General features: G+C 41.2%; 1 protein-coding gene across 2 annotated transcripts in view; it reads left to right on the forward strand.

Moving 5' to 3' along the window:
* STX8 (syntaxin 8) overlaps positions 1 to 27,521 on the forward strand; it is a 247,639-nt gene that overhangs the window by 2,537 nt on the left and 217,581 nt on the right. For both annotated transcript variants that reach the window (XM_060082510.1, XM_060082511.1), the window contains exons 2-4: positions 4,699 to 4,798; positions 10,985 to 11,079; positions 19,969 to 20,079. In XM_060082510.1, the coding sequence (XP_059938493.1) occupies positions 4,699 to 4,798; positions 10,985 to 11,079; positions 19,969 to 20,079 (306 nt within the window). The remainder of the gene's footprint in view (positions 1 to 4,698; positions 4,799 to 10,984; positions 11,080 to 19,968; positions 20,080 to 27,521) is intronic.

Consider the following 27,521-nt stretch of genomic DNA (forward strand, 5'->3'; position numbering starts at 1 on the left):
CGCTCCGCGGCATATGGGATCCTCCCAGACCGGGGCACGAACCCGTATCCCCTGCATCGGCAGGCGGACTCTCAACCACTTGCGCCACCAGGGAGGCCCGATGCTTTACTCTTGAGTAGTGTTCTACTGTTCAGAAATGGAATATGGCTGTTACTATTTTAATGGCATATCAAAGCCAGTGGTAAGCTCACTGTGTACTAGAAGTAGCCAGTGGTGACTGTCTCCGAATGAGTTCTTTGCTAAAGTTAATCAGCTTTACCACTTTTTTCTCTCTGTTCCAGTTCCACAGCCTCTGTCATGGCATCACCATCCTCTTAGTCACTTAGGCCTAAGAACTCTAATCATCTACTTTTTCCTCACTCTTCCTATCAGATTATTCACTAATCTCCAGTATTTTTTTTTCTTTTCTGCCATAGTCCAATCCTTTATAGCCTTAGGGCTTACAGAGAGTAAATATTGGTGGTTGGTTACTGCGTTGAATAGCTGGAGAAGTCTTCTACTGGTCTCTTGCCATTCTTCTCTCATCCCCCCAGTGATTTATGTACGTGGAGTTCAGGTTACTTTTCCTAAACTAGTATTTTAGGTACCTGTGTGCTTGATTCCATCATGAGGTTGCCCATTACCACTAGGCCAGTGGTTCTCAAGCTTTGCTACAGATTGGAATCACCTGGGGAGCTTTACAACTCCTCACGTCCAGGTCAAACCCCCTGCCAATTCAATCAGAATGATGCCTGGGGTAGGAGCCAGGATTTTTTTTTTTTTTAAGTCTTCTCTGGTGATTCAACTGTGTAGCAAAGCTTCAGAAATGCTGTTTTAGAGCTCAACTGAGAACGTGAGGATTAGGAGCAAGACATCTGGGGTTTTGGCCATCAGCGTTTCATGTAACCTCTTCCAGGCCTCACTCTATGTGTACAAGTATCCCCTACACCTCTCAGATTCTCTGCTGAGTCAAACCTTGTTCTGCTGTTCAAGGCTCTTGCAGAAACTAGCTTCGACTCATCTCTACCATTTTATACTTTACCCTCCTACCCAGGACCACCACTCAGCCCACCATGCCAGGCTCTTACCCTCCCTTCCATCTTTGCTTGCTCCCTGTGCCTCTCACCTAGTCTAGAATGTGCTCCTCCCTCTTGTTGGAATGAGAAGCCTGCTTTGACCTTGTGGTTCAGCCCAAGGTGTAACCTCTTGGCCCAGCCTTATCAGGTCTGTCTCGGCCAACAGTAATTTCTCTCATTTCCGAACTCCAGAAATATGCACTTGCCATTTATACTCCGCGTTTGGCAGGAGGTGTGTTGTACCTTGTTATTGATTTTCATACGTGTGGTCTGGGACCACAGAGCCAGACCTCAGAACCTCTTTTCATAGATGACAATATGGAGGGAAAAAGGGGAAAATGTGGCAAAGCTGGGACCAGGACCCAATTTTTCTTATCAGCCTCCCTCCTACTTTCTTTTCCTTTCTTTTTTTTTTTTTTTTTTAATATTTATGTATTTATTTTTGGCTGCGTCAGGTCTTAGTTGTGGCCCCCGGGCTTAGTTTCCCCACGGCATGTGGGATCTTAGTTTCCTGACCAGGGGTCGCACCCGCGTCCCCTGCGTTGGAAGGCGGATTCTCAACCCCTGGACCAGCAGGGAAGTCTCCCCTCCTACTTTCTTAATTGTATATTGTCTTATATCACCTGCTCTTTTGGTATGCATGAATATATGTATATGAATGATGCTACTTTAGATTATAGTGGTGAGTTGCCAAGGATCCTACTGTTAGCAAACCGAACTTGGGTTGACTCGCCCGCATGCAGTAAAGCCAATCTACTGATACCAGGTTGTGGTGAAGGAAAGTGCAGCATTTATCGAAGAGCACCAAGCAAGGAGTCTAGTGCTAGTGCTCAAAACATCCGAATTCCCTGATAGCCTTCAGGGAAAGGATTTTAAAGACAGGGTGAGGGAGGGGCGTTGTGGGGTCGTGATCAGCTCGTGGACACTCTTCTGATTGGTTGGTGGAGGGGCAATTAGGAGTCACTTTCTGGTTCCAGTTGGTCTGGGGTCTACGTGCCTTTTGGGCAGCATACAGTTAACTTCTCCCACCCAGCGGGGGTTTCGGTATCTTCAAAGCAGCTCAAAGGACGCGGCTCAGAATATTATCTACAGCCCTTGAGGAGTAACCAAAGGTCCTTGACTTTAATGGCTAAACTATTATTATTTTGTTTTGCTTGACTGTTTTCCTGCTTCTCACTTCTCTGATTAAATTTACTCTTTGGAACTCAGGGAAGCCCTAGGAGACTAAAGCTTTTCTATAGACAAGAGGGCAAGAGGAGGACAAGGGGATGGGGGTCTGTTCCAGGAAGGCCCCACAGGGTCCTGCTCGGTTACACTATCTCATTGGATCCTTATTGAATTTAAAATGTACAGCTCTTAACATAGGACCTGGCCCAGATCAGGTACTCAGTTGTTAGCCACAGCTATAATTACTGTAGTAAGACTCGTAAGGGAAACGACTGGAGATTGTTTATTTTTCCTTCATTCAAAGACATTTGCCAGGTCCCCTCATTGTTCAAGTGATATGTGGGAATTCAGAGATTTTAAGAAATGGATTGCTTATTTTTTCCAACAAAAATTGGAACATTAGGTTAAACAGCAGATTTTAATATTTTTTTGAAACTTAAAAATATTTATTAATTCATTTATAATAACAATAATCAACCTATTACATGTCAGCATAAATCACATTTTTAACAGAAAATATCTATATTTTCCAAAACAAGAGAAAATAAGTGAGAAGAGTGGCATTGTTTTACATTAAGTTCTTTTTACATAAATTTACATCACATTTTTTTTATTCAAACAGAAAGCCACAAAAATTATAATCATCCTCATCAGTTCACTCAGTCCCATGTAATTAATTCTTTTTTCATCTTGATCTTTTGTTAGCACTTTTATGAATTCACCAGTTTTCCATTAGAGTTCTGAAAATGCTTATTCATTCAGTTCAGCAGTATAGTCAGTTACCAGAAACCTGTACTTGTCAGAGTCTTTTCCATGAATTCCTTGAAGATGAAACCCTTTTATAGGAACATTTTTGCAAAAGCATCAGAGTACACCCAGAACTGTCTGTAAATGACAAAAGACTTAAAAATGACCACGGTTAAAGATTTGATGAAAGTTCATAATAATGCAATTGACAAGGAAATTTAGTTATTTCTGAGATATACATTTTAAAGTAATAACTAGAATTATGACTTATAACATTATACCAGAACATATAAGATTTTTAGGAATTTCATGTAATGTCTGAAACATTTATATTAACATATTTCCATACAAATAACCCAAAGAAAGTTTAGTATTAGTTAAAAATTTTTTTTAATTTAATTTTACTTATTTTTTTATACAGCAGGTTGTTATTAGTTATCAATTTTATACACATCAGTGTGTACATGTCAATCCAAATCGCCCAATTCAGCACACCACCATCCCCACCCCCGCGTGGCTTTCCCCCCTTGGTGTTTAACATTAGGTTAAACAGCAGATTTTTTTTTTTTGTGGTACGCGGGCCTCTCACTGTTGTGGCCTCTCCTGTTGCAGAGCACAGGCTCCGGACGCGCAGGCTCAGCGGCCATGGCTCATGGGCCTAGCCACTCCGCGGCATGTGGGATCTTCCTGAACCGGGGCACGAACCCGTGTCCCCTGCATCGGCAGGCGGACTCTCAACCACTGCATCACCAGGGAAGCCCCTAAATAGCAGATTTTAATATTTTTTACTGGGCACTCCTGGAAAACAGGTTCGTCGTATATTTATAGTCCCTGCCCTTTAGGAGAGATGAAATGTGTGTACACACTTAAGTATTTTCTGTAAAACAGATAAAAAGTAAAAAGGCTGTAAGCGAAGGAAAAAATAAGGGACTATTGGGGATTGATTGTGAATCCTCCAAAACCCCCAACACTATTGAATAAGAAATAGAAGCTCAGGACCTGCTTTGAGAGAATTCTGGTAAGCTTAGGTGTCAGGTGGGTGTGTGTCCTTTGACCGCAGAGCATCGTGTTACCTGCTGATCTGTGTAGCTCTTCCCCAAATAGCTGCTCACCTGGCCTGTCACTCTCCATCCCTTTATCCTGCTTTATTTTCCTTCTTAGCCCATAGCAACACCTGACATACTATGTTTTGGTTTGTTTGATGCCTTTCTCCCTTCACTAAACTCCTTGAAAGCAGGGACTTCGTCCATTTTGTTCCCTGCTCTATTCTCCAGTGCCTGGAGCAGTGCTCAGCACAGAGGCGGCCCTCCAGAAATGTTTGCTGAATGTTTTGTGAATGAACGAATCTGTATGCTTTATCAGCGGCCAGATAGCACAGTGGCTAGGAGCAGAGACTCAGGGCCAGGCAGCCTTGGTTTGCAGCTGGTGGTACCCATAGGGCAAGTCGCTCTACCTCTTTGTGCCTGATTTTCTCACGTGTATGATGGGGATGGTGACCCACCTCCCAGTGTTCTTGTGTGGAGTAAGTGAGTTATTACAAAGGAAACTTTGAGAATTGAGCCCAGCCTGTACTAAGTACCGTTCAACCCCTGTTGCCATTACTGTTAAAATTATCATCCTCCCTTCCTGTTTGCATTTGTGACTAGAATTACAAACTGAAACTTAGATTATGCAGAAATTTCCTTTAAAGAACCTTCAACATTTTTCTCCCTTTATGACTTTGCTGCAGGTTCTCTACCTACGATTCTACCTGCCAAATTGCACAAGAGATTGCTGAGAAAATTCAACAGCGAAATCAGTATGAAAGAAATGGTGAAAATACAACCAAGGTAAGACCAGGAATGAGTACTTCAAATGATTTGTTTGAGCTCTGAGGTCTCAAAACCCTCCCCTTTCTGACTCTGTGTGTTTGTGTGTGTGTGTGTGTATAATGGCCTTTATGCTTACACATGTCGAATTGACATTACAACCAATCAGTTAATAGTTATTTAATCACTAGGACTAAATGAAGCATGGCATCTCTATAATTTCTCCTACTTTACCTTAAAAAGTTTCTAACAATTTCATAGTGTAGTTCCAAGCTTGGTACACTTTCCCCCAGATGGTAACTCTGTCAGGCTTTGCAGGACAAGAGGCCAAGTTCTCACCTCATTGAGTACCCATTCTCGACAAAAGAATAATAGACTTTTTTGGTTTTTGTTTGTTTGTTTGTTTTTGTTTTTGCGATATGCGGGCCTCTCACTGTTGTGGCCTCTCCCGTTGAGGAGCATAGGCGCCATACGCGCAGGCTCAGCGGCCATGACTCACAGGCCCAGCCGCTCTGCGGCATGTGGGATCTTCCCGGACCGGGGCATGAACCCATGTCCCCTGCATCGACAGGCGGACTCTCAACCACTGCGCCACGAGGGAAGCCCGACTTTTTTGGTTTTTTACATTTTACATTTAAAAATGTAAAAAATCATCCTTCGCTTGTGGGCTGTAAAAAACAATGGTGGGATTTGGCGAGGAAATATGGTTTTAGAAAACCATGAGTCCATGCCAATACTTTTGATTCTAATCCAACATTCACAGGTTTCTTTGTAACTTCCCCATTCTAAATTAGTATTTTCCTTCCTTCTCCCACAGTGAGAACCCAGGTTTCCAGAAGCATTGATATGTTTTTGCTCATTTGGTTTCTCTTAGAGTTTATAGAAAATAGTTTCAGAATCATTACACAAGGGCCACTACAAACAATAAGTAAAGTTTGAGTCTTTATTATTATTATTTTTAATTTAGAATATCCCCCAAAGGATGCTGAGGTTATTCTGTTCTAAAGCTATTAGAATTGTTTCTTTTTTTTCTGTCTTATGCTCTCCTTTGTATCTATTGATATTCATTTTCAGGGTTTGCTTTTCTTCCCTACCCTTGCTGATACAATTTTTAATATGTAGAACATTTACATAGTTCAAAAGTCAATATTATATACAACGGTATACTCAAAGTCTTGTCCACATCCCACTCTTTTCCATGCCTTCTTCACCTGCTTCTTAGAGGTAACCTTTTTTTAAAATTAATTTCTCATTTATTCTTCCTGTGTGACTTCTTGCAGAAATAGGCATTCAGGTGTGTGTGTGTGTGTGTGTGTGTGTGTGTGTGTGTGTGTATTCTCATTTCTGTTCCTTTGACACAAAAGTTACTCTTTTGTATCTTGCTCTTTTCATTTGATAATATATCATAGAGATCTTAATTCACTGAGATCTTCTCAGTTTTTCTTAGGGCCTTATAGTCCTCCATTGTGTATACTCTAGTTCATTAACCTGTCTCCTAAGAATGGGCATTTAGAGTGTTTCCAGTCTTTTGCTGTTATGAATAATGCTGCAATAAATAGCTTTGTGATTTTTTTTTTTTTTTTTTTGTATTTGTGGAGGTTCTTTTAAGGGTGAATTCTCAGAACCAGGGCATATGTGATTTTTTTTTTACCTGTTGCCAAATTCCCCTCCACAGGAGTTGTCACCTTTGGCTTCACAGCCTGGCCAGCAGAGGGCGTTGTCAATTTTCTGAATTTTTGCCAGTCTGATAAGTGAGAGAAAATATTTTAGTGTAGTTTTATTTTCTTCATTTTTTTAATTGAAGCATAATTGACTTACAATATTATATTAGTTTTGGGTATACAGCATAGTGATTTGATATTTCTGTACATTACAAAATGATCATCAGATAAGTCTAGTTACCATCTGTTACCATATGAAGTTGTTACAATATTATTGACTATATTCCCTATGCTGTACATTACATCACCTTGACTTACTTTATAACTGGAAGTCTGTACCTCTCCCTTACCTTCCAGTGTAGTTTTAAATTTGCGTTTTTCATACTCTGAATCAAGTGAAGTATGTGTTTTCACATTCTTAAACACTAGGTATATATTCTGTAAACTAACTTCTTATCTTTTGCCCATTTTTTCTATTGGATTGTTGGTCTTTTTAATGTTTAAGAGCTCCTCATATATTAGGGAGATTAGCTCTTTGTGATATATTGTAATTATTTCCTCTCCTTTATCATTTGCTGCTTGACTTTGCTTATGGTAGCTTCTGTCATGTGAAAGTTTTAGTTTTTTTTAAATGAAGTTGACTATCAATTTTTAATTGCTTCTGTATTTTCACTCATAGCTTTTGCTAGTTGTAGGTTATAAAGGAATTTATTTATGTTTTCTTCTAGCAAATGTATGGTTTCATTTTTTTACATTTAGATCCCTGATCCATTTAACCAGTATCATCTTCTTGGACTGTTAGATTGTTTCTAATTATAAAAATGAGTTTTCAGTATGGCTGAATTATTGCCCAGGTTAGAATAAATTCTGCAATGTAGGATTTCTGGCTTTAGGTTGTATAAAATTTAAGCATTTTGAAAATGTCTCAGAGTCACATTTCTACACCAATTCTGATTCACTTAAAAAAAAAATCTTTCTCTGTTAGGTGAAAGTATACAAGAGTTTAATATGCATTCTTAAAATCACTTATGCCATTGAAAGTCTTTTCATATATTTATTGGATGTTTGTATTTAGTTCTTAACCTAGCTTATTATTTCTTAATCTCCAAGTGTTCCTTATATATATGTTAACTAAGCTTTGATTAAGCTTTGATCTGGCATATTTGGTACAAATATTTTTTCTATTAATTTGGATTTTGATTTTATAAATGACTTTAAAATATATATATACACTTTTTAAAATTTTTATTTGAAATTATCACTATTTTTATTTATGGCCTTTTCTTATAGGAGAAGGGGAGATACTGCTTAGAAAGGCCTTTCACACCCAGGGATTATAGAAGTACTTTGCCTTATTATCTAAATTTTCATTAAGCTTTTCTCCTCTTTTTTATCTTTTTTAAAACTCATAAATCTTTATAATATTTGAAATTTATTTCATGTATTGTAGGCATCTAATTTTTTTCCCATTTGCTAAATTATTAATCCCCCCAAATATGAAATAGTCCATATTTTATTCACTAAGTTCTTACACAACTGCACTGTTTCTGGACCTTCTGTTCTGTTGCACTAACGAAGCCATTGGTAACTGCCAGCATCATACTCTTGTAGTTTTTTTTTTTTTTTTTTTTTCCTTTTTGCGTTATGTGGGCCTCTCACTGTTGTGGCCTCTCCCGTTGCGGAGCACAGGCTCCGGATGCGCAGGCCCAGCGGCCATGGCTCACGGGCCCAGCCGCTCCGCAGCATATGGGATCCTCCCAGACCGGGGCACGAACCCGTATCCCCTGCATCGGCAGGCGGACTCTCAACCACTGCGCCACCAGGGAGGCCCACTCTTGTAGTTTTTTGTAAAGATTTAATATCTAATTGTTTAAGGCCCCCTTTGTTACACATATCCGTGATCTTTCTATATGTCCCTTCATTTATCCTCCTTTTAGAGCAATTTTGCATAGCTTTATTAAAAAGAATTTTGTGCTGTGCCTCAGTTACCACCTCCTCTCCAATAAAAGGACTCCAAATAGCATTTTGGGTAGATGTGTAGTATATTTATAGACTAAACTGGGGAGCATTTACATTTTTGCAGTATTGCATGTTTCCTTTCACTCATTCCATCAGCAGTATTTCCTGCAGTTACTATACACCAGGCACTGTGCTAGATATTTTTTAGATTTTGTTGATATTGTTAATGATGTTTTAAAATAATTTTTGAAAGTTTTCCCTATTACTTGAATTTAGGAATGCCCTAGATTTTTTCATTTTGTGATTGATCACCATCCTGAATTCTTTATGTTTCTAGTCATCTTTTAGGAGATCCTCCTAACTTTCCCAAACAGACTATTATCAGTCTGCAAATAATGATAATTTCATTTCCTTCTTTCCAGCCCTTATGTATTTCTTTAACTTGTCTTATCATGTTGGTTAGAACTTCTAGACCAAAGTTAAATAATATTGTAGTTAAGGCAGCACTGACTGATTTTTAGTTTTCTTTGTTTTTGTTATGTTTTTAATTAATTTCTCCCATGCTGTATTAATCATATGCTTAGTCTGTTTTTAGTAATTAACACTGTTAGCTTTATTATTAGATTTTCTAACATCAAACTATTCTTAAATTACTCAGATAAATTCTACTTGGTGATGGTATATTGTCATTTTTAATGTAATTCTGAATTTGCTTTGCTAAAAATTTTTAAAGACTTTTACATTTATAACCTTAAGGGAGATTGGCAAGTAGTTTCTTTTTTTCTGTTATCTCTGTCAGCGCTTGTTACCAGGGTTGTGTTAGCTTAAAATATGAATTAGGCTTTCCATCCTTTTCTATGCTTTGGAAAGCTTCTGTTAAATTATCGTAATGGGAAATTTCTTCTGATTATGAAAGTAATAGTTTTCTTATAAAGTATTAAGAAATCCCACTACTTAGAGATAATTACCCTTGATGTTTTGATGTCTTTAGGTCCTGGGTTGTTTTTTCTCTATGTGGATGGCACTTCTTTTTATGACTTGATTTCTTTTTCTTTTTTTTTTTGCGGTACGTGGGCCTCTCACTGTTGTGGCCTCTCCTGTTGCGGAGCACAGGCTCCGGATGCGCAGGCTCAGCAGCCATGGCTCACGGGCCCAGCCACTTTGCGGCATGTGGGATCTTCTCAGACCGGGGCACAAACCTGTGTCCCCTGCATTGGCAGGCGGACTCTCAGCCACTGCGCCACCAGGGAAGCCCTCTTTTTCTTTGAATAAATTATGATGGGTATCTTTCTATGTTAACAAATATAGATTTCAGTCATACTTTTTTTTTTTTTTTTTTTGGCCACGCTGTGCCACATGTGGGATCTTAGTTCCCCAACCAAGGATTGAACCCGTGCCTTCCGCACTGGAGGCATGGAGTGTCAACTACTGGACCGCCAGGGAGGTCCCCAGTCATACTTTTTAATGGCTACATATTCTTTCATCTGTTGAATGCTTTTGATCTTTAATTTCGTAGATTCTTCTTAGACCTGGTGTGTGTGTTTGTTGTTCTTTTGTTCATTTGTTTGTTTGTTTTGCTCTTTACTTCTTGAATGAGGAGGGATCTGCTTTCCTTGGCATTTCCCCATAAACGTTGTGGGTGGTTTTTCTGTGGTTCCCAGAGGTATTAGAATAGTTAAGGTGAGATTTTTCTTGGCTGCTGATACCTTTGAGGGTTGCTTGACGTGTGTAGCCCTTGGCCAGCCTCTGCTGTTGCGCTGTATTTTCTTTTTGTGACCCTGCTAATCTAAGGAGAGAGCCCCTGCTTCCACTGCAGTTGTATAATTGCTTCTTTTAACAAGGTAGCAAACTTGTGAGAGTGCCTTTTTAAACATATCTCCAATTATATCTGTGGTTGACTATGTTTACTTTACATGGGCGATTCTATTTTTCATATTTTTTAATTCCTAAGAGGCTTCCTCCCCACCTCTCCACCATCCTTTAAGGCAGCACTTAGAGTCACAAACAAAACTTTACTCTGGGTTTGTAAACTGGAGAAAATTCACACCTCCTGGAAAAAGAGTCCTATGTGGTCAACATTCCTCTTGTATAAAAAGGACACCCTGCTCTAAAACTTTTAATGGGTTGTAAGTATACCAGTGTGTTTAGGGAGGACTGGCCGGGATGGCAGTGGGACTTGACGTCTTGTTCTTTGCAGCATGGTTGAGGGAACCGTGGGGCTTTTTCTGGTGAACAAAGACTGGGGACATGCAATTTCCTGCGTGGCTCCAAGGTAGACAAATAGGATCCGAGGGTAGATGCTCAAGGGACAGAATTCAGCTGATTGTGAGAGCAAAGTGACAGTTTCCAGTCAATGTCAGGGTTCAGGTATGGACCGGCTTACCAGCTGGTCAGGTCATAGGGCTGGGTATGAGCATTAGGTGGGTGGCTGGCCCAGGTGACTGTTAAGATTCCGCACAACCCTGAGGTTGTCGTTGCAGCCCTTCCTTGATTGAATCATAGTTTGTAAAGCAACGTGTACATAATATTTTTAGGAGACCTCACACCTTTGGACTAGCATACTCAGGCTGTGTTCTTTTCTTTTCAGCTTACGGTGACAATCAGAGCTTTGTTGCAGAAACTGAAGGAAAAGATCGCCCTTTTGAAGGACTTATTGCTAAGAGCTGTGTCAACACATCAGATGTATCCATGTAAACATTTCCACCTCTTGCTAGAGTGGGAGGACAAGCAAGCAGTCTTATTTTAAGAAAGGAAGGAATCTGGGCCACCCAGATTTTTCCACAGCTTGAGGAAGACCTGGTTTCCAAAATATTGCCTATAATCTCAATTTCTATTTTAAGCGTCTGTTACATGTTTTACAGTGAATATGCTGGCAAAGCAAGACACGCGACAGGAATTAACTTAGTTGGGTGTAACCTTAATAGTGCAGGAAGCTCATGCTTTCTGTCAGTGCTGTATTTACACCGAGCCCCATGTTGCTACCTGTCTAGACTGCCTTGAAGGTGGTCCAGCAGGAGAACTTCCATGACACCCTTGAGTTGTGATTCTGCTTCTGTAGTTCCCAGAGTTTTGAACGATTCATTTTCTTTTCTGAGAAGCCAGTACCAGTAGAAAAGATGCATTTTTCCCCCCAATTATGTAGATTATTGAGATGTGACTTCTTTGCCTTATTGTTCTAGAGGTCCAGACAGTACCCCTGTTTTGGGAGTTTTGGGGGGTGGGAGACACTTTTCTGAAGCAAGTTATGTCATCACCTCAGCCTCCCACCAACAATGCCAAGAATTAAAATATTTCTTTCTTTTTTTTTTGGCCACGCCATGCAGTGGCTTGTGGGATCTTAGTTCCCTAACCAGGGATCCGACCTGGGCCCTGGCAGTGAAAGTGCGGAGTCCTAACCATTGGACCGCCAGGGAACTCCCCAAAATATTTTTTCTTTCTTTCTTTCTTTTTTTTTTTTAGAAATTCATAATCTGATCAATTTAGGAAAATACACTTGACCTGTTACATAAACTAATCCTTTAAATCCGAGTTTAAAACTGACCTCAAGCTGGTCCTCTCTTACCATTCCTTTCTATTGTCTTTAGTTTGTACCAAACTTTGGTATCTCGGGAAATGGTTGTTATTGCCCAATTTTAAACATGGGAAAATGTAGGAATATAGCTTTTTAGATAAAACAATAGAAGTTGTTTTAAAAATGTTTTTCTCCAAGTATCACCACTGTATGTCACCAGGGAGGCTGGTTTAGATAGTTGCATGATTTCCAGTGTGCACTTATTAAAACACTAAGGTTTTAAATATAAGTTTAATTTCAGTAAACAATTGGGCCCTTATTTTTAACACAGTTGGAATATTCTGATATGTTTAGTTTGTAACTTTACCCTCCATCTGGCATCATTTGTTACTGCACAGTCTATTATATAAGGAGTTTTTATTTTATCAAAATGCACAAGTCTTAATATATAGACCTCAAGTTGGCAGAGCTGTGTTCTCCACTTTCAGTACTAAGTACTTGGAATTCTGCACATGGGATCAAGGTGTGCAAACTCATTTTAATATTACCTAAATCGCATGTATTAGAAACGTAGTTAAATATTGTTTCCCAGTGTAATATTAATAACTTTATTTGCTAACAGGTAACTGATTATTATGCATCTTATAATATTTATGTGCTAAACCTATAGGGCAAGAAGATATAAATTAATAACTTTTACTTTTTTCTATTAATAATTTCTGCTAGTTATTAATTATGGGGTGCACCAAGCACGCTACAGTAATAATTGACTTTGTTCTTCTAAATGCTTGCAGTCTGACCATATTTTGAAATCTCATAGACTCTGGCTTTGTGGTGATCTCAGAATTTGCTGAATGAAACACCAGGCATTTGAAAACACCAGAGTTATTAAATACTCTGAAAATATGAAATATTTATGAAAATATTTAAGGACCATCATGTGAATAATTTAGAATTTCCCAGGAGAAATCAAAAACTCGTCTGGAATATAACAGCTTTCTTTAAAATCTAATTATTTTTTTCAAATAATTGGGTCTATTTCTACTGGAACTGCAGCCAAAACTAGGAATGGAATTCAGATAATCCACCCCATGGGGGCGCTCATAAACCTCTGTATTTTCAGGGAGACCATTTCTTAGATAGAATGGAAAGGAGGCAGCTTCCACGTTACAAAGGCCTCTATTTACTTCCCCTCTTCTTCCTCACATCTTCCCTTTCCCTGACCTTCCTCTTCCCAAACGTATAAGATAATTCTGTGGCAGCTGTCATTCCAGATTTAAGATGTATCAGATACCAACTGGTCAGGCCTAATAACCTCATATTATGAAGTTGTTTGGGTGGTTCATTTCCTTCTTTACAAAATAGGTATTGAGGCCAAGGTAAACTTGTACCTCAAGTCACTGATGAAGTTGGAAAGAAAGGACAGCATTCCAGCAGAGGAATTTTTTCACACCGAGGAGGAGAATATTTAAGAGCTTAAGTAACTTACCCAGACCCCACTGCTAAGAAATGGAAAGCTAGGATTCCAATGCAGGGCTGTCTGAACCCAAAGCCACTTGTTTAAAAGCTGAATTCTACTTTAGTGATAGAATACAGTCCACTGTCACGTGGCCTGTCTTCAACTAGAGTTCCCTATTGCTTGGCATGTTGCCGTAATGCCAAGACAAATCTTGTTTATAATGCAAATCCTCAAGACCCTTCTTAATCATCAGAAAGATTAAACAGTCTTCACTATGGTTTATTAGGTATACTTTATGATGTTGTAATTCTTAGAAAAATTTGTGTCCATAAATCGCCAGGAGAGTGACTTTTTAATCCTTTTTCTTGAGGCATAATTAATGTTGGGTGACTTTTTTAACGTGAATATTTGAAAACCGCATTTCCTTACTGTGTTGGGTAGTTGAGTTTATGGTACCTTACTTAATAAATTTATGCCTTTCTGCATTCGTGAAGTTTTCCAGAGAACACTAGGAGTTGCTGGAAAGATAAGTCCTATGAAAATGCCTTCCAAACAGTTAAATTCTGGGAGGTTAGGCCTAAGATGTTACTGCTCTTTCCTGAAGAAGTATTTTTCTCTAGCAAGAATAAATGTGAAATTAAAATGAAAGTGGCGTGCTTTCAAATTGATTAACTTGCAATTCATAATTGAAAGTCCTGCAGCCAGAGAGTTGAAAATTGCTGAAAAACATTAACTTCTGTTCACAGTGCTTCTTGGAGATAGGGATTATAATGGCCTCACCAGCTGAGAAAAGGTGTGTTTACAGGAGGGCGCATAGGAAATTTCAGGGAATACTAAAATTATTCTTAGAATTAGCTTTAAATGAAGCTTGTCTTTTTGTTGGGGTTTTCAAAGGCAGCACTTCTGGTACTTTTAAAAGAATTTTTAAAAATCACTTTACAGAGGGGTTCAGTATCAAAAGGTATTTTGGTCTCTTGGGAGAAGTCCGGCAGAAATAGTAATAATTATTATTTTTTGGTTGTGCCATACATCTTGTGGCATCTTAGTTTCCTGACCAGGGATTGAACCCAGGCCCCCAGCAGTGAAAGCACCGAGTCCTAACCACTGGACCACCAGGAAATTCCCTAGAAATAATTTTTTTAAATCCATAAATAACTCTGCTCCACTTTGTATTTTTTTGGGAAAAAAAAGATGCGTAGACAGATAGGTAGATGGCAGGATAGATGCCCCAATCACCGTGTAACAAACCTGGATACATGGAGGTGTGGAGAGGCTCACTGGATAGATTTTAGGGAAAGCCCCTCGGGGCTCCAGTGGAGGTGAAATGGTTCTAAAACACTGCACCTGGCCATGAAAGTTTTCACTGGTGTCTGCTACTGTAAGAAAAATAAGGACAAGATAATTCTTATTTCAGTAGAAATTTTCTGATTTATAGTCTGTTTACATGGTTCTCCCTAGTTTTGGGTATTAACATCTGCTTGCTTTTTCACCATGATAGTAAAAGTAGATAAGACTTTTGTCTGTTGCGGGTTTTGGAATGTCCATAGATGGCAAAATGTATAATTGGTCCATATAAATCCCCCCATCGCCATCCCCACAGTTTGTTTGGAAATAATTCTGCTCCATGAAATCCAAAAGTCTGGGCACCGTTGGAATACTGGGAACAACACTGGCTTTGGAGCCAGACGGAACTGAGGTGGAAGACCAGCTCCATCACTTCCCCAAGGCCAGAGAGCAACGTAGCCTTTCTTGACCTTAGTTTCATTAATCTGTAGAGTAGGAATAATCATACTTGTTTTGCAGGTTGTTGTGAAAGTTGAAGAAAATATATTTAAAGCATCTCACAGGACAAGCCACCCCCATAATTGTGGGTGTTAAATAAAAGATAGTTATTAACCCTTTGTGGGCAAGTTACTTCTTTGTGCCTGTTTTCTCATTTGTGAAATAGGGATAATCAAAGTACACCCAGCTTATGGGATTGTTGGGAGGATTAAATTATATGCATAGAAGGTGTTTCACATAAAGTAAGCCCTCCTCGAGGATTAGCTGCTACTTACTATTTTATCATTGTTAAAATTACAGCCATCTTGGAGAATTTACACGTAGTCCTTTTATGGAGTTTATAATCAAGAAAGAGGGTATATCAAAGCACACAGGTAGTGATAGTATTACGATACTACTTGCAAAATATGATCAGTGCTTTGAGGAAGATAAGGACCTGGCCAGGTATATAATAGATATTCAGCAGAGTTTGTTAACTTAAAAAAAAAATAGTAAAATGAAAGGAATGAAGTACTATGTGAGTCAGAAAATTTTTCTGGCCTCTGGGACCTTACACTGTCTCTGTGCAGTCCTTCTTGCGGCAGTGGGAAGTAATTATGCTTCTCCAGAGCAATTAATCTGCACGTAAGACTTGCCTAAATTCTTAAGCCTTTTACCAAATAAGGAGAAACTCCAGGAGCTAGAGCGGGGGTGGGACGTCCCCTGGATCCAGCACCATCTTCAGCCCACTCCATCGTAGGTTGGAAGTGCTTCCCAGGTTATAGCAGAGAAGCTGGGCTGAGGCATGTTGGTCATGGGTATTGGTGATACGAAATCAGGACCCAGTTTCATTTGCAGCGTTGCATTGCCATGAACTGGTTATAATTACATGTAACATCAGCCTAGCCGATGAAAAAGTACTATGGTAGCTAGCTCTTCTGTTTCCTTATTTGTCTGTTCTCTGACCTTCTTCCTTGGTTACTCACCACGTTGGTGGAAGAGGAGGTCCCAGCTCTGGCCACTGACTGTGTGCCCTGTGTTCTGCTTGTCCTTCCTTACCCTGTCCTCGCCTCCCCCAACTACCATGAGACCACATCCATGCAGCGTCACCACTGCCTAGACGATTCTTTGACCTCTCGTTAACAACAGCTTCTGTATAGTAAGTGTGCTATGCAGAAGGGCTGTGCATCTATCTACTCTCTTCAACCTCCCCTACCCTCCCCCCATCTCCTTATGCTCTGTTCTCTTAATAGGTTAAAATAAAAACAGAACAAAGAGGTAGAGTGAGCGTTCCTAACTGGACAGTTTTCCAGTTGTCCCAGATTTACAGGGAGTCTCTGGGAATATTCTGAACTAATATTACCAGTATTGTTATTAACAGGATGCTAAGAAGTGGCAAAGTTAAGTGAGCAGTACTGGGGGCCTCAGGGTGGAGGAGCCTCTGGAACGTTTGGTGGTCAAGCCCCACACGAGGTGGTAGGAAAGCCCTGACTTAGACTGGAAAGAGCTGGGCTCTAGCCCACTATTGTCATTACCAGCTGCACAGGGCCCTGGTTTCCTGGTCAGAAGAACAAGAGACTCGGATAGGCCTCTCCTAGCATCAGCTGTCTGTGATTCTGTTCTTCACTTACTAATCTTCAAAACATAATCACCAAGTTTTATTGCTCCTAAAATTGATGTTCTTTTAATTTATTCTCAACTAGTTTATATCTAATACCTGCTAAATTTAAAACTTGCCTTTATTGTTTTTATTTAAAAAGTACTTTCTACCTGTATAGTTCTTATTTTTTCTTTTTTTTTTTTGCGAAACGCAGGCCTCTCACTGTTGTGGCCTCTCCGTTGCAGAGCACAGGCTCCGGACGCGCAGGCTCAGCGGCCATGGCTCACGGGCCTAGCTGCTCCGCGGCATGTGGGATCTTCCCAGACCGGGGCATGAACCCGTGTCCCCTGCATCGGCAGGTGGACTCTCAACCACTGCGCCACCAGGGAAGCCCTATAGTTCTTATTTTTAACCAATGACTCTTCTCTCTCTTCCCCATCCCCATCCTATTCCAGCTCATTCTTTCATAGTTAATGTGTTAGTGGTTGGTACCTGCCATCACAGACTTTTCTAGGCATGAACAAATATATACACATGTAAATATAAAATGCTTTTGACTACAGAGGGATCATATTATACGTTTGGTTCTGAAATTTTTTGTTAATTAGCATTTGATAGAGTCAAACAGTCCATAACAATATTGGATGGGAAGTAAGTCTCCCTTACACCCTGAATCCCCAGTTCCTGTTCCTTAGAGGCAACTCTTTTGTGTATCCTTCCATAAATTTTAAGTGTATATACAAACATATATGTTTCTCTGATTTTTTTTAGTGTATGCAGTGAGAGCATACTATTCACTGTTTAGCTCTTTGCTGCTTTTTGTTTTTGTTTAACACTATTTTGGAGATTATTCCATACCAAATAACTTATGTAGCACTTAGTAAGTGCTCAGAAATGTTAATTATCATTATCATCAATACATAAAGAGCTTTCCTCTTCTCTCTCTTTTTTGGGGGGCTGCAAAACATACCATTGTAGAGGTGTTCTAGTTCCTTATTGACGGACCTTAGAATGTTTCCAATATTTGGCTATTATAAATAATGCTGCAGTGAACATCTTTGTTCCTCCATCTTTGTATAGACATGTGAATATATCTGTAGGAGAAATTCCTGTTGAAAGAATGTGCCTTTTAAATTTTGTTATGTATATAAAAGGGAGAGTGGCAATTGGTTGAACCCATTTCCATTCCCACCAAGGATGTCTGAGAGTGCTTGGTTCCTTGCCCCTTTCCAGAATCGCCCTGTCATAGTTTCTTACCTGATGGGTGAAAGTGATAGCATGGTTCAATTTGCATTTCTTTTACTAATGTGAAACTGCATTTTTTTTCATTTGATTAGCATTATTGTTGTTTCTTTTTTCTATGCCCTGTTATATCCTTTGCTGTTTTAAAATTTGCCACTATTAATTTGTCACTTGTAATTTTACTTTGCAGATATTTAAAATTTTTATAGAGCCAGATTTAATGTTTCCTTCATGGCCTCTGGGTTTTCATTCTTTACTAGAAAGATCTTTCTTACTCTAAGAGTATTAGAAAGTTCTCCAAAGTCATCTTCTAATGATATGTAATTTTACTTTTTATGTTTAAACCCCTGAGCCAGTCAGATCTGTGCTTAATTGTAATATTGGATTATCGTTCAGCTTATGCTCGCTTGGATGGTTGGATAACTAAAATCCCAACAAAACCACAGATTGCCAGAGTAGGTTGAGCGTAGAACAGAAGACAAGGCTAATCAGCATTGTGATATAGTTAATAGTGTTCCATGATTAAAATTCAGTTTTGTCCTGTGTAATTCATGACATAGGTTCTGTCTCTCCCCACCCCCAGGAGCGTTTTTTTAGATAGAAGAGGCTTCTGCTTTATTGACAATTTGCCACTGATTTGAAACACATTGATATTTATTCTTGGCGTTGCATTGATCAGAAGGCTAATATTTGGCCCTTTTATTAGTACAGAGGAAGGACTTAAGCTCACTGTTTCTTAGTTACAGTTGCTACTTCATGGTTTCCAAGATGGGTTCTTAATGACTTTAGTCAAGCAGGAAGCGGAAAAGCGATGGTAGTCATTTTTCTCAGGAAAGTGTGGCATTCTGGAATGTTGAGAGAATGTATCCATTATTATTTTTTAAGTATTCAAAGTCACTAACACTCCTTAGTTACGTTGGTTTGGGGGGGGGTTTATGATTTTTCTAACTAATATCTGTTACTGGGGAACATTTTTGATGGGTTTATTTGCTTTTTTTGCTAGCTGGCCAGCTTTTTCTATTCAAAATTATCAACAAAAGTAGATTCACTGGGCCGTGGTTTTCCCACCCAGGGAAACTTATTTGATTCTGCCAAGTTCTCAAACTTCTGGGGCCTAAATGCAGGGTTTAATATCCCCTCTTGAAAGGACAAGTATCAATAAATCCAGAAATCCAAAGTAGTAGTCTCACTTTTACTGGAACCAGGAAAACTGGGGCCATGGATTATGCCGGAAGAGGTGTGAGAGATTATCTGGGTGCCATATAAAGGAACAAATACAAAAAGGTGAAGTAATTGGTTCAGGATCATAGGTAATGATCAAAATAGGACTAGCCGGCCTTTGGACTCCTAGTCGAGCATGCTTAGTAGATTAACACATTAAAATATGATGATTTCTTTGTAACTTTGTTGAGAATTAAAGCTCATGCAATGTATTTAATGAGCCGATGATAACAGCTTTTTAGAGCAAATCTGTTACATAAAGTAGCCCTTTACAAAATACATTCCACGTGTGTTGATAGGTGTTCATTAACATGGAAGAAAGGGGGCAACATAGAAAACTTGTCTTTCCCTTTTTCCTTTTTTAGCAGAGTATCTTAGGGTATTAGTGTCTAGGAAAAACCCTTGACCACTGTGACCTAAAACTCAAAGCCTGATGCCTTCCTGAGTCACATTGCCCTGTTGAGAGGAAGGACATTTCAGGGGTGGCCGCTGGGAGGAAAATCGTGTTGACCAGCTGTATTTCTCAGTGAAGGATCTCATGTGGCGGATGTGTCAGTGTTTGTAAGTCCCTCTGCGATGGTTCTGTCTAGGTCCTTTACTGGAAGTATCAGTGAAGTCTGAGGTTAGAGCAGGAGGAGAAGGTCGGTTCAGGCCTCTTCTGGGTAGGATTGATCAGAGTCTGTAACAGTCCTTTCTGACTCGGAGAGCTCACTTAATAACGTAATAGGTCAAATGAGGTAATTCACCTGCTCTTGGACCTTAACGAGATGCCTGCAGAACGCAGCTCGAAGGAGACCGAAGACAAAACCTTTTGGATGATCTTGTAACTCGAGAGAGACTACTTCTGACATCCTTTAAGAACGAGGGTGCAGAACCAGATGTCATCAGGTACGATGTTTTCCTTTACAGGGTTTGTGTGGTGGGTGAAATTTATTTGCAGAGATTACAGCTATGTCCTGAATGGCTTAATTTCTTTCTTTTTTTAAAATTTCTTTAACTAGTAAAATATAGTCTGTTCATTTATAGTGTTTGACTGTCATTTTCTATGCAATGTAGTTTTCATTAAATTTCTAGATTTAGTAAACCAGATATGTTCAGCTGAATCCCATCTTGGAGGAAGGCTATTTAGGTATAATACAAAGTCAGACAATGTCTTTTCATTCTTGAGGTTGAGTTTTCTGCTATGTTAGCTGCCTTTTAAACTCTGGAAGTCATGTTCTTATCTGTGTTGGAAAATGATTTTTTAAAGATTTTTTTGATGTGGACCATTTTTAAAGTCTTTATTGAATTTGTTACAATTTTGCTTCTGTTTTATGTTTTGGTTTTTTGGCTACGGGACATGTGGGATCTTAGCTCCCCGACTAGGGATCGAACGAACTGGCTCCTCCTGCTTTGGAAGGCGAAGTCCTAACCACTGGGCCGCCAGGGAAGTCCCTGAAAATGGTTTTTTAAACTGACTTGTTATTAAAATGTGTCCTAAAGGTTGTAGTCCATGGCTCATAGAATTAGAGGCGTGGGGCCATTGGATTCTTCTCTCTGTTCTTTGCTGGAGAGTAATTCACACTCTACAGAGTTGTCAGCTGCTCTGTACCCGGCTCTGCTGGAAGAACCCAGAGAAGCGGTCCGGCCTACCCAGATGAAGTTAATGAAGTATAAATTGTGACATCTTTAGAACTGGCCTCCCCCCGGCTTCTAGAACTCTCTTAAGGTCATTGTGGGAACCATCACAGATGAGATGAGGATAAGGGTGGTGTTTTTGTTTTTTAACGAGGCTCAGCCTCAGACAATTAAATCCAGGGGCCTGGAGGGCGTGGTCATAGAGGGGCCCCAGGTGATTCTGATCTGCAGCCAGGCTTGAAAAACCACTGCCCAAGGGCAAGCCGAAGAGGATGCAGCGGCTGCCTGTCGGGAGCGTGGAATCCAAAGTTTGTAGAAAGAAACGCTGAAATTCGGGAAGCTAGATGAAACCTTGGAGCTGTTCGTTTGGAGAAATAAAAGCCAGGAGTTAGGGAAGGAGGGGCTGTGTCCTGGGCAGGGTTTGTAAGCGGACGCGGAAGACTCCGGTGAGCTTGCTGATTTATTGTGGTGCCAGACACTGCTCGGGTGGATGCAGGAGTGAAGTGGGAGGGTGAAGGTGGTGATTCAGGGCTGGTGAAAAAGAACCGGTGAGCAAGGGGATCCAAGGTGAGGAGAGAGTACCCTCTGTCAGGGCGGGTCTTCACATTGAAGTCCAGAAATGTAGTAAAGGTATCGTGGGGCGGGAGAAGCAAATTTCGTAGGGGAGGAGGGGCCAAGTAGAGGTGATGGTTGGAGGAGGAGAAGACCCGGACATCCTCCTCTGTCGTGGAGGTGGCCGTTCTGACGACTAGTGATGGTGACTGTTGGGGGAGAGCCTCCTGTGTGTCAGGCTCTGCTTCTCTTCATTGTCGTTTAATGATATTGAGGGGCCCACTTGGGCCTTAGGTCTTTTTTCCCCCAGGTTTTAAAACTTGCATATTAAAAAAATTGTGTATTCCAATAATTAAAATCATTTGAACAACAACAAAAAATGGCACTCTAATTAAACTGCATTTTACAGCCCGCAGGACACCTTGGACCAGCTTACTCTTTATTCTAGATTTCACTGTCATCCCAGCCTCCTCCTTCACCAACATGCAAGTTCTTTTCCTTTCCTGCCAGCCAGACAGGTGGATGGGAGAGGCGGGCGCGGCCTTCGTTGTCAGTAGTTTTCCATCCTTTGATGTGAAAAGGGGCAGTACGGTCATTTAAACTTGATCCAGCCTCTTTGCATCTTACGAAGTTAAACAGCTAAAAGAAGTAAAATAAGAAGGTAGTGCTTGTGAAATGTACAGTGTATATTGGCAGCGCACGCCCCCTTAGGGCTCGCCTGCTTGCTTCTTCTGTTCAGTCGTTTCTTTTGAAGGCAGTGGATTTTTCTCTTTCGTTTCTGTTTTCTTTAATTTCGACTTACCGAATTTCTCAATCTCAGCCCTATCGAGTTTGTCCGACTATGGCTGCAGAGGAAGAGGAGCGAGTTACCAGCGGGCGAGGTGCGGCCTGCGCAGTGGTCGCTGCCGATTCTGGGCCTTAGGTCTTCCTGGGGGGTGTGGTTGATTTTTGGTCCCCCTCTCACTTGGGTCGACAAAAAATAATAGTAAGAATAGAAGAGTCTTATTGGAGCCCAACTGAGGACTAGCCTGGAAGCCGGCTTCCCAGATCACTCTGAGAAATAGCTCCAGAGAAGCAGGGTTTTTAGCACAGTTTTATATCTTGTTAGAACAAAGTACATTAAACGAGTCAGGGATACATTTCTTCAAGGTTTCAAAAAAACAGACCAGGATGTATACGTACGGCAGGATGGACTTGGCACCTGGGAAGGGAATCTTATCAAAGGAGGATTAACGTTGGCGTCCCAGAAAGAGGGGCCTTTAATCTTTATTTTTAACATGGACAGCCTTTACTTCTGGTCAGTGTGCCCTTTTCTTTAGTAATTAAAACAGGTGTACAATGTATGTTTGATAGGCCACAAACAGGCTGTTTTAGGTAGCGTAAAATTCAAGTTCACTCGTGTATAAGCCAGAATGACTTCTCTAGATCTCAGTATGTCAAAGTTACTCCTATTGTTTGTCACCCCCATCTCTTTTTGGTCACCCCTCTTCTCTCCTGTGATAATCTGTTTGCTATTTAAAGCAGGACCTGTTCAGGTTCAGCATCACCTGGGTTTGTGTTTAGAAATGTAGTCTCAGACCCCGCCCCTGCCCTACTGAATCGAATCTGCATTTGAACAGGATCCTCAGGTGTTTTGAATGCCCCTTCCAGCTTGAAATATTGCTGTATATTGCTTGTTCTTAATTGTGGCACTCAGCATCAGAATCACCCACGAGTCTTAAAAAAAAAAAAAAAAAAAAAAAAAAAAGAAAGAAAAATACAAGCGTCCAGACCATATACTTGCAGAGTCTGAACGAGTAGTCTGGCGGGCGGCCTGGGTAGCAGTAACACGGCGGGGAGCTCCTCGGTGGTGGGTGGCAGGGTGAGAACCACTGCTTTCTCTCACGAGGTCCGAGAGATGAGCGCTAACGGCTTCCATCTGCGTGTTTTCTGTGTGCCGGGCACTATGCTAAGCTGTATGTGCCTGCGCTTCGATTTTTATAACATCCCACTTTACAGGAGAGAAGCTGAGGCTTGGAGGGGGTCAGGTAACTTGCACATGATTCTAAGACTCATCAGTCTCAGAGTTTGGATTTTCTCTAGATCTGTGTGTCTTCAGCTGGGAACTCTTAACCGTTGCACCATAAGAAGAGCTGGACCAGGAATTAGAAGGACTCTGCTCTGTTGCTTCCTAGTCAGTCATCTGGGCTTCAGAATCATTGACTTGAAAATGAGGGTGTGTGTTCTGCCTCTTTTTCATTGTTTGGACCAGGTGAGGTGATTGGAATGTGAAGGGCTTTGTGAACTCTAAAGCCTTTACAACTACACGATGTTACTCCGGCGGGGAGCGAGCTCCTGTCACTTCCTCTGTTTCGCGGAGACCCCGTGTCCCTCCTGTCCCAGCCCTGAGTGCTTGAGGGGGACCTGGCCTCCCTGACCAGTCCCGTTTCATGTTCCGCACCTGTTCTCCTCCCTCCCATTCTCACCTCCCACGGCTCCTTCTGTGTCCCTTTTCTCAGTGGCCGGCTTGCTGGCTGTGGTCTTGATGGTGAACAGTCGCACATCCATTCTAGCAGTGGAATCCATGCTGGCAGTGACTTCCTGGACGTATTTTAGCTGAAGCCTCCTTGAGCCCAAAGTAAATAAAGCAGTAGGAAGATTTTAGGGAATTTAGCAGGTCAGTAGCAGATGTGTTTTGGATGGAGGCCCACCAAGGCCTCTGAAGTCCTATCACCAGGACGCCCCCTGCTCCTCCTCTGTTTAATTTAAGGCTGATCCACCTGGTAGGCCTGCAGGTGTTGCTTATTGGTGAATGGTTGGCCTGGCCAGGGACAGAAAGACCAGCCTGAGGGGAAACTGAAGCAGGGGTAACTAATTCCTCAGGGTTTGACATAAGGAAGGTAACCGGCCAGGCTGGTTTCCACGCTCTCAAGATGAAACTTTGAGGGAACCATATGTTTTATTCAGACACAGAAATCTAGAGTAATTCAAAGTAAGCTTCCAGAAGAGTTTAAAAGTGTGAGCCCTGTAGAGGAGACATGACTTCTGAGGATTGTCTTGATGAAGTAAAATGGATAGAACAGACCGTGATGGTCCATTCCAGGCACCATGGAATGTGCCCAAGAATGAGAAACCAGTGTGGCAGTTAGATATTGCTCACTGTAAAGAAAGTCTGTAAGTCACTGAGGTAGAAAGAGGAAAGAGAATGGTAGGTGGCCTGGAGGGTGAATTATTGGTGAATCCTAGTTGGGCTAGGATTGCTTTAGACCTGCTGGACCCATGTCTGTGTATACATGTCTGTATTAGTTTGCTAGGGCTACTGTAATGAAGTACCACAGACCGGGTGGCTCAAACAACAGAAATGTATTTTCTTACAGTTCTGGTGGCTGGAAGTCCAAGGTTAAGGTGTCACCTTCAGAGTTGGTTCCTTCTGAGGGCCATGATAGCAGGATCTGTTCCAGGCCTCTCTCCTCGGCTTGTAGATGGCCGTTTTCCCCTCTGTCTTCTCTGTCATACCCGTGTGTGTGTCTGCTGTGTGTCCGTGTCCAAATTTCCTTTTCTTACTGCATTAGGGCCCACCCTCGTGACCTCACTTTAGCTGCCTCTTTAAAGAACTTATCTCCAAATATTGTTCCATTCTGGATTACTGGGGGTTAAGACTTCAACGAATGAGTTTTGCCTGGGGGTGGGGGTGTTGGGAGGGATGGACACAGTTCAGCCCATAACTGTCCAAAAAAGTGTAAGTCCTACACACATTCTAGGAGAATCTAATCAGTAAGGAAATTCATACAAGGTAAAACCATTCTCAAATTCTTATGTAGAGGAAGCCCTGGGAAATGTACTCAAGGGCTGTGAAATGAACACCCAGATAGCACTGCCCAACCCCAGCTCATCAGGGAGGCTGGCAGCAGTGCGGAGTTGATAGAGTCAGGCAGTACGTGTATGGATGAGTGTGTGCACGAACACAGGTTAAAGTCGAGGAAATTGCTAGAAGTAGACTGTCTTAGATTTGAGGTCAGAGTTTCCAGTCTTTGATTTCACCCACCTGCCCATGTCAGAGTGTTATTTTTGCCTTTTTTTTTTTTTTTTTTTTTTTAAACCCTGAATCCCCACCTTTGAGGCCTCTCCTTCCTTCCCCAACCTCCCATACCCAAATAACTCTTGCTTGGACCTAGCCTTCTGAGGATCTGAATTCAGTTGTAGACATGAATTGGATTTGGGTTCCCAGTTCGACCTTGCCCTCCCACCTCCTGACTGTCAGGCTGCCCGGTCATTTCTGAGACCTTGTCGGGGACCTTACAGCTCTGTCCCTGGAGAAACCTCATTCCCTCCCCTGCCCGTCGGTTGCTCTTACGGTCTCCAGTGACTCGCAAAGATTTCTTCAGTCCTGTAGATTCCTAGTTCTGGGCTCCTCCATCGTTTTTGTTTGCTTCCCTAATCTCTGGATTCCTCCAATATTTTTGATGGCTTCTGTCATTCTTTTTTTTTTTTTTTTTTTTTGCGGTATGCGGGCCTCTCACTGTTGTGGCCTCCCCCGTTGCGGAGCGCAGGCTCCGGACGCGCAGGCTCAGCGGCCATGGCTCACGGGCCCAGCCGCTCCGCGGCATATGGGATCCTCCCAGACCGGGGCACGAACCCGTATCCCCTGCATCGGCAGGCGGACTCTCAACCACTTGCGCCACCAGGGAGGCCCTGTCATTCTTGATATCATTGTGGGTTGCTTTGTCACTGGGGGAGGCAGGGGATGGGGGGGTGGCTCATGTCTTGCTTTTAGGTCACAACCTACAGAAACACATTGGTCAGGAAGCCTTATCAGAACTTGAAAATGTTACAGACCTGCTCTCTCTGGCACATCTTGTCATTCATGCTAGATCATCACCACACATGCTGTTGGAGAACTGGGGGTGATCTGCTAATCGGTAGTTCGAAGCCCCATAATAACTGGCGGTAACAATGCAAGATCAGTTGACCCAACCAGGACTCCCTGAAAACTGTCGACCCTCTCTGTCCTCCTGAGCTCTTCCCTCTTCTCTGGTTTCCTCTGTGTCCTCCTCCTCTTCTCACCCCAAGTCTTTGCTTTCTCTCTCTTCCCCATCCCTCATTCTCGGGAGTCCTTCTGCCACCCCCTGCCCCCCAAAACTTTCCTCCTCTTTCCTCTTCCTCGTCATATGTGGACTTGTTAAGGAGAGGAGAGTATTGTCAAACTTCAGTCTGGATTAGCATTTCCTTTAAACAGGCACGAGTGTAGAAATCCCATAATTGAATGCGTAGCTGTCATGTGACGGAACCTGAGTTTTACCTTACGGATTACTGATCCTTATTCTAAAGCAGTAAGCCTTGATGTGAGACTTGGTCTCAGTAAGCAATGGTTGACTAATTGAGGGCATTTGGAAATGTGTTAAAGAAGTCTCTGTGTAACAATGTCTCTTGGAAGAAGATAAGCCCTAATTTATAAAGCAGTGACACAGCTTCTGATTGAAAACACTGTTGCCCTTTATATTTGAGAGCACTGCCAATTCTCACAATTAGTTAAATCTTTGTAAAGAGAGAAAAAATCATTGCATACTTCAGTGCTCTGTGACCATCTGAGATTATGTGATTAACTCGGCTGTAGTGGGTGGCTAATTGGGTGAGCTTTAATCTTCACACCACCAAGTATATTGAGGATTATAGGAAATCGGAAGTTATTTAGAGGTTGAGATGGTAATGTGTCAGGAATGCTCTATTAACAAGCAGACCAACTGCTAACTTCAAAAGAATAGAAGATAATGAAATGTTCACATTTTTTTAGAGTGAGCTTTACATTTAATTTCAGATATTTACTCTTCCTTGGAGCTGCTAAAATATATATATATGTATAATTCCAATTTATATTTCATTTCACTGTATTGGCAGCCAAGGGAGGCAAAAGAAATTTACATTGAATATTCCATTAAAAGTATTGCCCCTCTACCATTTTAGATCCTTGAATGTTTTATTTCAATTTAAAACTTGATTTATAAGGATGATTTCCATCTGATAGTACTGAGATTTCCTAAAAAATTATTCGTTTATACTTTGTTGCTTGAAGTTATGAACACATGACGAACCGACTCTTCCAGAAGTAGGAAATCTCTGAGGAATATACCCCTGCATCATTAGCTGTGAGACAACGGATAAGCCATAATAATTTATCCTTTTTA

Source organism: Mesoplodon densirostris, chromosome 18, assembly GCF_025265405.1.
Source record: "Mesoplodon densirostris isolate mMesDen1 chromosome 18, mMesDen1 primary haplotype, whole genome shotgun sequence".
In the NCBI taxonomy this organism is placed as follows: Eukaryota; Metazoa; Chordata; class Mammalia; order Artiodactyla; family Ziphiidae; genus Mesoplodon; species Mesoplodon densirostris.